Source organism: Euprymna scolopes, chromosome 6 (genome assembly GCF_053919585.1).
Source record: "Euprymna scolopes isolate OS-2025 chromosome 6, ASM5391958v1, whole genome shotgun sequence".
Taxonomy (NCBI): domain Eukaryota; kingdom Metazoa; phylum Mollusca; class Cephalopoda; order Sepiida; family Sepiolidae; genus Euprymna; species Euprymna scolopes.
In genome coordinates, this window is record NC_136487.1 from 8,203,550 (window position 1) to 8,217,793 (window position 14,244).

Genomic DNA, 14,244 nt, shown 5'->3' on the forward strand with positions numbered 1-14,244 from the left:
ATATAATATCGCCCTCACGATGATGTAATCTTCAATCTCCATAAAGATTTCGCTTAGAACTGAATTTCACTTAGTACTTTATCCATTATGCCATGGTTTCTTACGAACTTACTTAAGACTTCTGCCTTGTCATGATTGACGGAACGAGAGTATGTTAACACCGCGGATTAAGTAAAAGGTTCCATTCGAAATTCAGTACAGGTTTTCAAGTTCGACATAAAGTTTCCCGAGTTCGACGAGACACACCTGAAGAAGATCGGAGATTACATCAGCCGAAACATTGTGACAGTAGCACTCAATATGAGAATAGTAGTCCGAATAATCCAAAAATATACAACTTATCAAGCATCATCTAAAAATCTTCAGAAACATAATATCTTCTAATTACAACCTTCTCTTGAGCACCTGTCTCACAAACGAGACATTGCTAGTTTTTTCTTACTCTATCAGTATTTTCAAGGTAGATAATCGACTGATAATCTCACTGTTTGATATTCTCGAGTGATTTTTCGCCTTGGTAAGTGGCGAATAATTAGTATAAAAAATTCTTTTAAAAATATAATCTGCGTCGCATGTGATTATGTTGGGTTTGTTTGTCGTTGTTAAATGGTCCTCCTCTGATTTCAAACACTTGTAGACTTGAGAGCATTGGAAGGTTTAAGGTTTATAAAAATCTAAAATTTGTGAAGATATCCCATTAAATTAAAGCATTCAGTTTAAAAAGATATCTAAGTTTTATTTTCATCGGTGTTAAAGTTTTAATTTCGTTTTCTCACGACACTGAAATTGTAAATGACACGAGAATAAAAAAAAAAACAGAGCATTATTAAAAAGACGTCAACATTTGAAATGAACTCTCTGGCCACATCACTACTCTTTATATAACGTTCTAGATATGTTGATATTTAAACAGAATCTCCTATACAATCGTGTACATGGCTATTTACCCTTTTATCACGTTTCTCCAATTAAATGTCATATACCGGTTTTTTGTTTGTGGTTTTGTCTTTTTAAGGGGTTCGCGGTGAAAAGTTATAAGATTTTCCTTGTCTATCTGCTCTGGTATGTTTTATAGTACACAATCTATACTTATAATTATTTTAAAGAGTATTTTACTTTAACTTTCACCGTCATCTGTCTATTTGAGTTGGTTTCCGCACTACATGACTTTTTAATGTGTCAGTTGTTTTGATTAGTTTCGTCCTTCGTATAGCATCAATCTTCCCTTGTATTCAATTTTCTCCTTGTCTTTTCCGCGTTTTTCGAAACTGTTTCTATAATTATTGACATCATCGTAATTTTTTTATTTCTTTACGACTGACATAGCCATAAATCGTTTCGTAAGGGATTCAACAATATTGTTCAATAATTGTTGAACATCTGACGAGAGGATTAACATCATTGAAACGTAGATAAATCTACGTAGATGTATATAAAATCACTTATAAAAGTTCTAAATATGTATTGACCACTTTTAAAGAAAATATTTTTTTAATTCAATACATTTGGACTGTTTAACATATATATATGTTATATATATATATATATATATATATATATATATATAACATTACATACATGTGTGTATGTGTGCTCGTGTGTGTGTGTGTGTGCGCGCATTTATAGCTATTGATTGCTATAAAATTTGTTTTTTTTTAATCGAATAAAACACGTTTGTAACAAGTACAAAAAATAAACTACAGTAAAAAAAAAAAAAAAATCCGTAATAATGAAAAACATAACTGCATATTTCTTTAAATTTTTAAATACGTCTTTTAGAAAAAGTTTTTCAGTTGGTGCATTTCTTTGGTATTTCAGGACAATCTTGCGATTCAGGAAGCGAAACTACAGGCTGCAAATGCTGACCTGTTAAAAGCGGAAGAACAATTGTCGGCCAAAGTTGCTGAATTGAACAGCGTCAAAGCGGAATATGACAAAGCGATGGCGGAAAAGCAGGTACGTTTGAAACTTACGCGCAAAAGAAGTGTCATTCATGTTGGAACTAATGTTCTGTTTTTGTTAAATATCGTAAGGTCCACCGCAATTTTGCATTCAAATAACAACGGTAGTTTCTTACTAACCAGCAAGGAGATCCAACGTTACCCGGGACTGAATGATGATCAACGAATGTTCCACACTTTCAATATTTTTATTGTCATTTCAAATAATTACATTTTTGGTGAAGAAGTGCAAACCATGTGAAATTTTGAGTGAAATGTGCGATATGTACGAACAAAAACATATTTTAATTTGTTTAATAAAAGTCGAAATACGAGTTGGAACAATTACATTGAGAACATTGCCAGGACCGCTGCGAGGAAGATGGGTTCTCTCTATCGTGCTAGAAAGCTATTAACGCCTGAAAGTATCCTTACCTCTATAAGGCCACCATTCGGAGTATTGTTATCATATTTAGGCTGGTGCATCTGCCACTAGTCTCTCGCTCCTAGACAAGGTTCAAAAGAGAATCGCCAATCTGATAGGTCCTGAATTGTCAGCTAAACTTCAGCCTCTGTCACATCGACGAAATGTTGCATCTCTCTGCCTGTTCTACAAGTACTTTAACGGTGATTGCTCGGACGAACTGCAAGCACTTGTGTCCCTTAGACGTAAATACCCCCGACAAACCCGACATCAGCTAAATTCCACCCCTTCACAGTAGAGATCCCTAGATGCAAGAGAGCCTTCTACTCCAGTACTTTCTTCCCCAGAACAGCTAGACTTTGGGATTCCCTTCCGGGTCCCTGCTTCCCCAACTGTACTGACATGCAGAAGTTCAAGTGTAACGTGAATCGACATCTTGCTGCCCAACTTCCTACACAGTACCCCTGATGCTTATGTCCCTGATAGTAGCCCCCTACAACAAAGTGGCAATGTGCCTTGTTTGGGGTGAAAATGTAATTAAAAAAAAGAAATAGGATTCAAGATTCAAACAAGGCGATAAGATAGTTGCAATATTGAAAAATTCTGAAAAATACAGGGGATTTCTGTTGACCTTGAGAAATAAATCAAACATTATTTCATGGGTGAAACGTGTGTCAATATGCTGCAAATCTCACCTCACTTATTGAATGAATATAAAATATTTTCTTTTGGAAGGAGAATTTTTTTGTGTAAATGTTTTTTTTTTTTTGTATATAATATGGTAGCTTAGTGTCTATGCGATAATAATCTGCAGAATTAGTTGAAAAAAAAAACTGAAAGGGTAAAAATATGTAAACGGGTGCCAATTGTTAAGGTGCACCCATGTTTGTATTACCGAATGTGTGAATCAAAAAAAAACGAACGGATGGGATGTCTGTAATGCGAGGTGTTTTCAATGAGGTAAAAATATGAGAGAAAGGTTTAAATCGAGGGAAGCTGTTTTGTTGTGGTCTTGACGATGACGATGACGACGACGATGACGAAGGAGAGTGTTGTAGGGGATAGTATGTTTTAAAGCTTCTAAAAGGGTAAACATGTCCAGTAGCTGACCTTAAATGGGTTATTAGACTATAATAAACATTTCATGCCAAATCTTTCAGAAAAAAAGGCAAACAAAAGCTCTAATTAATAACTATAGCAAAATTTTCACAAACAAAAAAGCCAAATTCACGTCATTATTGTTACTTTTTGTGTGCTTGTGCAGATTGATGATATTTCAAACCGACGCATTTCATATATATATATATATATATATATATATATATATATATATATATATATATATATATATATATATTGAACAGTTTAGTTCCCATATTTCCGTTTTTTAATAAAGATTTAGAGTCAGCTATTGGGAGCGTTTACCTCGAAAAGAAAGCATAATGTTAAAATTTGTGAAAGACAGTATGTAAACTGGAATAAAAAATAATAAAGGAAACGGAATACCAGTCTGTATTACGGGGTGTGTTCAATGGAAAAAAACTCGATCGCAAGGGCTGTGTAATTTTTAGTTGTTGTTTTGACGACGATATCGACGACGATGACGACAACATATGGGATTCTTATAGTGGATAGCGTGTTTTATACTTTCTATAAGAAGGCAGGTCAACTGTTTATTAAACATTCGTTTAATGATGTTCTCTATCTTTCTCTCTCTCTCTCTCTCTCTCTCTCTCTCGTATTTTTTCATCTTACATAACTGAAATGCCCTATGTAATAATTGAACTTGGGGTCGGGCGAAATAGTGTGTCTCAGTGATGCCATATTTTAATGTTAGTAACCGTTTGTTTATAACGTAAAGAACTGGATTCCGGAATATGAGAATTATCAGAGTTCAGTCAATCAGAATGGACGAACTTTGATGAGGGAGCCTTTATTATTTATGAATCGGAAATTGGAAAGATTAGGTTAGATTTATGTATGTATGAGCCAGTCACGGTCGGTGTAATCACAGAATATATGGAACGTGTAGAATTCTTCACGGTGACTACTAGTAGCAGTGGTAGAACTAAATAATTAGAGAGAAAAATAGGGATTCTTTTCTCTAACGATGTTACGATAGTGATGATGTAGCTCGTAGGATGTAATGTAGTATTTTTATTATCACGACTGAATGTGTCTGAAATGGTGGTCGAAAGCTACATAAGATAGTGGCTATTAGCCTAGTTATGTTGAATTTGTATGTTGCAAACCTACTATACTTTCGTCGAGAGGGGAAATCCTGCGGCTACTTTATTAATATAGAGATTAAATAAATGTTCTATAAAATATAATACACTCCCTTTGGTTGAACTAAAGATAAGCGCATGTTTGAAACAGTTCGAACTTAAGGCGTAGTTGACGTCGAATAATGATGGCGTATGGAGCCCGTTTGTCCTTTTACGTGTTTCTCGAGCGAAATTCTTCCAATTTCCATGCGTCTTTTTTTGTATTTTCTATTCTTCTGCTTTCTTCCGATCTATTTTTTTTTTTTATAAGACAACGTGGCTATAGGAGCTTAAGTATAAATATGAATGAACGCTTCCTATGTGTCTATTCTACAAATAATCTTCTGGTTTGGAAAATGGAGAAGGGAAGCAATGAATTAACAGCGTTTAAGTTTATTTTGTTTTTCTCTACTTATCTTCCATCTACCAGAAAAGGAATACAAGTTAGTTATACGTTTCTGAAAGATTATTCAACAATGGCACGCGTAAAATGTTAAAAACAAATTATTTATCTTTTCTTCTTTCAGGCCTTGGTAGATGATTATGATACGTGCCTCCGAAAGATGACCGCTGCCTCCGAATTAATATCAGGACTTGGAGGTGAGAAAGAACGCTGGACTGAACAGAGTAAAGAATTCGAAGCGCAAATTGGAAGGTAAGCAAACTCTTCACATCCTCCCATGCCTTATCCTCATCGAATAAAACTCATTTCTTTCTGTTACAATTTCTAATATAACAATGCACTTTGGAATTCTGTTTTAATATAAATATGTATAAATAGCTTTTTATTTGTGTGTAACGTTAAGGGAGGTAAGTTTTCGTATATACCTATGTGAACATAAGAAGAAAGTTTCAAAGTATCAAATTCATAAGCGGTCCCCATTCGCATGTATATCCCAGTCGGGGAAGATGACGACTTTAGGTTTTTGCAATTCTTGCAGTGAGGTGCCAACGTCCTTCTATATACAGAGCCTGGTATTCCTAAATGGTTACCCATCTGGTATCGACCAGGTTGAAAGTTGCTTAACTTCGGTTGTCTAACATTATTAGCATCTGACTCGAAATATTAGTATTGTTTGTAAGTTTGAATGAAAATAAAACGACAATAGTTTTTTTTTCAACTGAATTTGAATATAAAGTTGTAAGTTGTAAATTGACATTCATAGAGCAAACCAGAGTTTTTATTCATTTCACAATGTTTTATAATATTTTATGTGAGTAGAATATGTGATAAAATGCCTGGTTTCCACTCGCAGCAAATAATGATAGTTAAAAATTGGTATAAACCTCTTTTGCATAGCGTGTAAGTTACAGTATACAGGCAAAAGTTTTTTTAAGAAAAAAATGGCTGCCGCGTCTGTGGTGAGGTATTGTGAAATAATGTGAAATTCCGTTTTTTTAAAGCCTATTTTCAGAGAAGGTAGTCAATTTCGATGTCTTGAGTATGTACCGCAGTGTCATGACTTTAACCTCACAAATAGAGGTTAGGATAAAGTACAGAATAGTTGACAATCTATTTTCAAAGTACAAAATAGTTAATCATTTTTAAAGTATAGAATAGTTAACAAATAATTTTTGAAATACAGAGTAAATCATCCACGTAAATATGTGTAGTTTGTAGTAGAATGTTAGTTTATGATGTTCGTCAAGCAACAGCAGCAGAGATGAAGGATTAGTATTGCCTGTTAAGAAAGCGAACCGACGGAGAAATTTCATAAGTGTGACAAATTGATTTACGAGTGCTATTAACAACAAAAAAACGACTGAGTTGGAAAACCCATTTCCAAAACTGAAGAAAATCAAATAGAGTTGTTTTCTTTATTCTTTATTTTAATTGCTCTTCTGTCATCATTAAAGTCCACAATCAATAAATGTATAAAAGTATTTGACCATAACAAAATAAATATTTTTTTTCATGTTGTAAGTGTAATTTTTAATGAGACAACAAATATTATTATTATTATTATTATTATTATTATTATTATTATTATTAATATTATTATTAATAATAATAATAATAATAATAATAATAAATAAATAAATAAATAAATAAATAAACTCACTCGAACGTAAAAATACAGACGATTATCAACAAATAAATTCTGCTTTGAATACTCGTACATATGTTAGTATGGATTTTAGTTAATACTGACAGAAGAGTTCTTCAAACGGGAGATAATCATAAATGATCATTAACGAGAGTAGATCTTGAGATTATTTTCACCAGTTTCGCTTTCCTTAGTCTGTCCTTTAGTTTTCTATCATGACAAATGAGAAAGAATTGTTTTATGGGTCGAATCAATCCATATAATACTTATCTAGTTGGGCGTTTTTTTTTTTTTTACCTTCAAGTGGTATTTTGGCTCCTTACATCAAGTGGCTTTATATCTAGTCTGAAGCGAGTTCATAAAATGTTATACACCAAAATACGTTTATTCATAGTAAATACAAATATTTTTGCGCCGCATTAACTACAAATGCGCCGCACACGCACATACACACACAAACACACACACACACACACACACACACATACACGCACACACACACACGCAAAGTTTTGGCTGATAGTTTTGCCTTATACTTTTTTAGCATTTTTTCTACTAAAGACTGAAGGTCAACTAAAGATAACTGCGGATCATCTCTGATACCTCTTGCAGAAAAGCTGACAGAACTATCTTCAGTCTCCCTCCGATAATCCGTGGAGTAATTCACGAAGAGTTATTTTGATGACTCAAAAATTGTGTGTGTCTTTTTTTAGGGGACGGGTTCATTTATGTTTTATGTGATCCCGGAAAGCCGTTGTAGTATTAATTTTAGGACGAGAACTTTGAACAAATTAAGAGTGGATAAATTTTGTCTCATGATGATGATGTTTATGCGAAGCTGATCGTGATCGTCTACGTACTTTGTGGATCCAGAGAGTGCTCGTTAGTTTGATCTGAGCTCTTAACTAACTCCTGCATGTAGAGCACTTGTGAGATGATTCTGCAGCAGAGATGTTGACTGTTCTGTCTTTTCGAATAACACGTTTCCTTTCGCGTGATTACTTTGACGTTTTTTTACCTACATGAATCGCCCATATTATTAAAATCGGTTTTTAACGACCCTGATTGGCTAAAGAAAAACGACGCCCTGTTTGAGATGCACTTGAATATATAAGAACAATTATTCTTAAGATGTGTCCATTCAATCTAAAAAAAATACCATATCAATATAACATATAAACGCGTGGGAAAATAGCAGCAGCAGGAAGGATGGTTGATTGCGAAAAGATTAACAGGAGCCGAAAAAATCGCATATACATATTAGGAAGTGTGCGCGAGAAGAAAAGGGAAAAGAGGAGAAAATGCGCCACATGGGGAGGAGAAGAAAGTGCACGTCGAACATAATTGACGTGCTAAGTCGAAGACGCAAATGGGTCAGCTGTTGCCAGCATGCGGTCGGAAGAAAGAGAAATGCGAGTCAGGCTAGATGGATATGTAGCAGCAAGAGATTTTTTGAGTGATGTTGAGACGATAAAGTAACAGTAATAAAAACTTGTTTTTAAAAAGTGTCGACACGGACTTTTATTCATTTATTTTGCTTTGTTTGTTTGGAACTGCAACGTTAGAGCAATCTTAAGCGTGACTGACAAACGTACAATCTGTATTTTTCTGATCTTTTTAGATGAGGATTAATTAGATTATTCGGATTACTGTTCTCGTCTCGAGCGTTATTTTCGCAACGTTCCGATCGATGTAATCTTCAACCTTCTTCGAATGTATCCTGTCAAATTCTTGGATCTTTTTGTTAAACTTGGGAATCTGTGCTGAATTTCGAACGGAGCCCTTTATTTAAAGGAATGATCGCAAGGAACCGTGGCATAACAGCTAAAGTGATTGTTGTAAGTGGCACTCTTTAGGGGGTTGAAGGTTCAATCCTCAATGCCGGCGATACTCAGAATATAGTTCGAATTATTTACGACTTCTACACAGTCAGCATTAACGTAACGAGAACATATTACCCCGTGGTTTAAATAAAAGGTTCTGTTCTTAATCCTGTGCAGATTCCCAACTTCGATAAAAAGATTTTTGAGTTCGACAAGAGACATCCGAAGAAGGTCGGAGGTTAGATCGGCTGAAACGTTGTGAAAATAAGCCAAGATGGTTGCAGTGGTTCAAATAACTCAAATAATATCTACACTCTATATGCAGGAAGTTAGACACAAGATCATGTGAATTTTTTTTTAAAACCAGCGTGCATTCTGGTCTACAAAAATTATCTCAGATGCCTCGTTAGCATTTCTCGGTAGTAACGCTTCTGGCGATTAGTAATAAACATACTAACCCTTTAGCAGAAAGAAGGTAAAGCTCTGGAAGATGGACTTGTCGTGATTGTCTCTCTTATACAGATGTGTGAAAACATTTAAAAATGAAATTTCAAACTTCAGCGTGATAGAAAATTGAGACTTCGAACGCAAAACGCGATAACACCGATTTCCTATAAATTGTGAGTTAAAACAATAAAAAAGATGGACATTATTACATCCAGGCTTCGATTAAAAGCTTATTTGAATTGAAAAGAAAAAGAAATTATGCAGATATCACATTATGCAATACATCATTTTGAGGTGTCGAAATGTCACATGTTTTGCAGTAGTAGTTTCGTAATTTTGAAAATGATCTTTATCACACTTTGCATTGGAACACTTCAATGACGTTGACAAATTAAAGAAAATATTATTTCGAACATAAACGTGCTTTTGACAGAGATGATTGGACGTATTTAAAATAAAATACGTCTATTTAATGTACGCGCTTATCGATTAAATGATTTATAAACTAAAGTGTAACAGATCGATGGACCAACCAAGCCTTTTATATTTTAATGGATAATTGTTGTGTTTTTAAAACAATCGCAAACAAAAACTTTTATGATGCGGATTATTAAGATGAAAGATAGTCTGCGATGTTTTCTTTTGTTTTTTGTTTTGTTTTTTATTATTCTAGGTTGGTTGGCGATGTCCTCATGTGCACGGCCTTCCTTTCCTACTCTGGTCCATTTAATCAAGATTTTCGCGTCAGTCTTTATAAGAATTGGGTCAAAGAATTGAAGAATCGCAAGATTCCCTTCACATTTAACCTCAACATCACAGACATGCTGACCGATCCTTCAATGGTAAGCAGTCATTCTTTTTACAATAATTCTTATTTGGGATTTAGAAGATTGTCCACCTCTAGTGAACCTAGAGTGACAAACCTCATGAACATTCACAGAAGGGAGTAAGAGAAAGATGTGAGAAAGAGATGTGAGAGAGAGAGAGAGAGAGAAATCAAATAGAAAAGTGATAGAGAAGTAATTGAGAGAGAAGTGAAAGAGAGAGAAGTGAGAGAAGGGTAAAAGAAGAAGTGGGAGAGAAAAGAAAAAGAAAGAAGTGAGAGGGAGAGAGAAGTTAAGAAGTAGGGAGCGAGAAAAGAGAGAGGTGCGAAAAATGAGAGAGAGAGAGAAGTGAGAAAGACTGTAAGGTCAAACTCAAAAAATTTTCATGAACTTTCAAAGGAATAAATTTGCTCCGATTCAACAATCCTGATTTTATATATATATATATATATATATATATATATATATATACATATATATATACATATATACATATATATATACATATATATATATATACATATATATATATACATATATATATACATATATATATATATATATATATATATATATATATATATATATACGAGCAAACAGTTAATAAAACATGTTAAAAAACACTTTGAAATGTGTTAAAAACATATTTAATCTGAAAAGGAAACACTAGATAAGTGGATAGTCCTTAATCCGCGGATTTTCGAAGAAATACTTTCCTTTTCATCAGAGGGTAGGAATTAGCAAAATGCGGTATCGGATTTTGCATACAAAAGTATTATATATATATATATATATATATATATATATATATATATATATATATATATATATATGGTCATCCACATATAGTACTGTTTCGTTGTATCACAACTCATCAGTGCGGCTAGACTAGCACCTTCCCTAGGTGAGGACTAAACCTAGCTCCGTAAAAAATGATAGAAAAATTATGCTTCGCCAGGGTCCACACTCACTAGAAATATTACTAAAATATTCATGCAAAATAATAGAATATATATAAACAGAAAGCTTTGAGAAATATTTTATTAATCAAGGCAAAAGCAAACTCAAAAAGAAACATAAATATTTCTATTTATATAGTAATCCCAACCAAATAAAAAGGCTCAATACATTGACGACTGACGATAGTAGAGCTTACATTAAATAATAGTAAAAACAAAACTGTAAAATAGAAATTTACAATTAGTTTTTATTATTCGGCAGAATACTCTAAAACTGGTGTGTTAGGTATCCTTAATCCACGGAGTTTCAAATAGTGCTAATTTTTCTCATCAGAGGAAAACTGTAAGCAAAATAATCAGACAGGAATACTTCATATTAGCTAATAATATCATATATATATATATATATATATATATATATATATATATATATATATACGTCTATCCTTGCATAAAAAACACGTGCTTTATATAAATGTTTGGCCCACAAATATGAAATACGTTTAACATATAAACATAATTTAGTTTCGTACTCACAACTTAAATATGCGCAGATTTTAACCACAGTTAAAATAAAATATAATATATATTAGTTTAAAAGAGAATAAAAATCTTTTTTTTTTTTGTAATTTATTGCCAAATAGAAATAATAGATAATTTTAAACCCATACGAAAATATTATGAATAACTTTTCTCATAAATAAAAAGGGCAGTGAGTTCTTATTTGCGTTTCTCTTTCAACCTTACATGGTCATGCTTTGCCCTTTCTATGAGAATTTGTTTTTTTCTAGTGAGTGCATGTAAGGAAAATTCAGTATAAACGAAACGAATCTGTAAACATTATACAGAAATTCTTCATAATGAAGAATGATTTTTAAGATAAATAAAATCATTGAACTATGAATGTAGCGAAATTGTCATTCATTTATGTATGTATTTATGTATGTATGTATGTATGTCATTCATTCATTCATTCTTTTTCTGGGTCAATGGCCAACTAGCACCGTGTATATTTGTGTGTGTGTGTATGTGTGTATTGGGGTGGAAAGGGCTCCCGTAAGCCATGGTGAAGGCAACCTTTCTAGGTGAAGCAAATCTCTAATTTAAAAAACCATAAAGCGGGAGACCAGTACCCGCATTAAGCTGGTCTGCAGTTTAATTTGTTGCTGGCTATCTTGCTCTTGCTTGTTGCTGGATCTCAACATTTTGAACCGAGAGAGAGACTTAGCTGTCGTACAAAGCTAAGACTCTGTAACATCATCTTTGTATAGATACTGCCTCAGGCATTTGGACTCATGGATTTTAAATGTCTGAGGGAGTGGCACTCGTCTGACAAGACGTTGCAATCATCAATAATCATGTATGTATGTCCGGAAAGGGAGAGTGAAAGGAGCCGTGGATGGGAGGGGGGAGCCAAATTGGTCTGGAGTGTGTGGTGTGCAGAAGAATATGTCTTAGCAGAGCTGGGCTGATGAGCCACCAGTCTACTCATCGGCGCAGCGGGCCACAAAGCAGTCTTGAGTTGCCAGAGTTAACCTGTGTACACTGCAGGCGAATGTACAAAATGACAGGTGGTTTGAAACGGCATTTGATCCTGCATAGAAAAGAAGAGCAAGAACGTGCTGTTAGTGGTGCATATGTTCGTACAATGTGTGCTAAGGAATAAAAAAAAGCCACATTCGTGCAGCCTATCACTGAATGTTTTCGTGTTTCTACATACTTTTTTTGGGGCTATATCGAGTGATGGCAATGTTCGAAAACGAATTTGCTGCCATCATCATCATGTATGTATATATAAAATGTATTGAGTAGCCTATGCCTCTTTGCCAGGTGTTTGTGGACTTAACCAAGGCGTTTGACACACAGTCAACCGTGAGGCTCTCTGGAAAGTGCTGGAAAAATTTGGCTCTACATCTGCTTTTACAGACAGGTTCAAGCAACTTCATCATAATATGAAACGTCGCGTCAACTTCAATGGTCGGCTTTCGGAAGAATTCCCCATTGATAATGGTGTGAATCAGAGTGATATAGCTGCACCAACATTGTTTTCGCTCTATCTGACTGCTGTGCTCTGGTATGGTTTCCACGATTGCGATATGGGTGTTTATATTAGATTCCGAACGACTGGAAGATTCCAAGCCAAAACACTTGTTAGTGATGGACTTGTAAGGGAACTGTCGTATGCTGATGATGCTGAGCTGGTAACACACTCTCCAGTAGATATGCAACTAGTGATCCTCCAACGTCTCCTTCTCCAACATCAGGGGTCTACGTTCCAACCTTCCAGAGGTTGAAACACAATTACAGGAGACGAAGCCGGACATATTCTTTCTAAGTGAAACTGGCATAGGGCTAACCACTTCCCTAGACGAATTCATAATTAAATGATACTCTAACTTAACATCTAAATCTGACCCCAGGATCGCCATGAGTATGGAATATTGCCTACATTAAAGATGGCTTTCCATGTGGGAGGGATATCTCCAGAGAAGACCTTAATTTACCTGATATGTGATTCCGGGTTGCACTAGCTTACACCACTGCATTTATATTTGCCCTCTATCGTTCCCACAACAGTGGGGTTACTATCTTTAAGAGCATATCTAAGAAAATTGACCACATGCTGTCTGCTCATCCTTCAGCTAACATTCACATTTGCGGTGACTTCAATGTCCATAATGTGGAATGGCTGACCAACTCAAATAAGATGATGACAAGGGGAGGTTCTGTCATGATTTTGTCACTGCCTATGACCTCACTCAGATTGTTCACGAACCCACCCCGATACTACTGGTCAGTATGCAAGCCTTCTAGACCTGTTCCTCACAACTTCCCCTGTTCATGTTCCATGTTCATATTCCGTTCTATCTCCTTTGGGATCCTCCGACCACTCCGTTGTAGCAGTTAAGATAAAAATGAAATGTAATAAGTTTTCAGACGTACCTCTTCACCGTACTGTATATCAATACTCTATGGCTGACTGGGATAGCTTCCGTACATTTATATCTGATCTACCTCTGCATTACATGTTTAAAACGGATATGTCCTCTATAGTATATGACCTGACCGAATGGTTAATTGTAGGCATAGACCGATTCATACTATCCAAAAAATTCCAACAAAAACCTAACAACCAGCCGTGGTTCTCCCCAGAATGTGCTACCGCCATCACGCACAGAAATCACTTTTTCCATAGCTACCAACGTAATAGATGTAATGAGACTAAAGCTGCTTTCAGGACTGCCAGAAACCACTGTAAAAGAGTAATAAAAAATGCAAGAGAGCTATATGCTCAGTCTGTTAAATCCAAAGTAGCTGAGCAGTGGCTTGGTTCCCACCAGTTTTGGCAAATAGCAAACAGGATCCTGAACAGAAGCGTGCGTTCTATCCCAACCATTATCAATGGACCTGAGGTCATCTCATCAGCATCAGACAAAGCCAAACTATTTGCCAAAAACTTTGCAGCTAATTCTACCCTATGTGACAAAGGCCATCAACTCTCCGTATTTCCT

The 14,244-nt window shown here is 34.9% G+C and overlaps 1 protein-coding gene across 1 annotated transcript in view; it reads left to right on the forward strand.

Moving 5' to 3' along the window:
• LOC145277487 (dynein axonemal heavy chain 5-like) overlaps positions 1-14,244 on the forward strand; it is a 690,378-nt gene that overhangs the window by 602,984 nt on the left and 73,150 nt on the right. Inside the window, exons 52-54 of the mRNA XM_080128869.1 lie at positions 1,819-1,956; positions 5,159-5,286; positions 9,623-9,791. Of these exons, the coding sequence (XP_079984995.1) occupies positions 1,819-1,956; positions 5,159-5,286; positions 9,623-9,791 (435 nt within the window). The remainder of the gene's footprint in view (positions 1-1,818; positions 1,957-5,158; positions 5,287-9,622; positions 9,792-14,244) is intronic.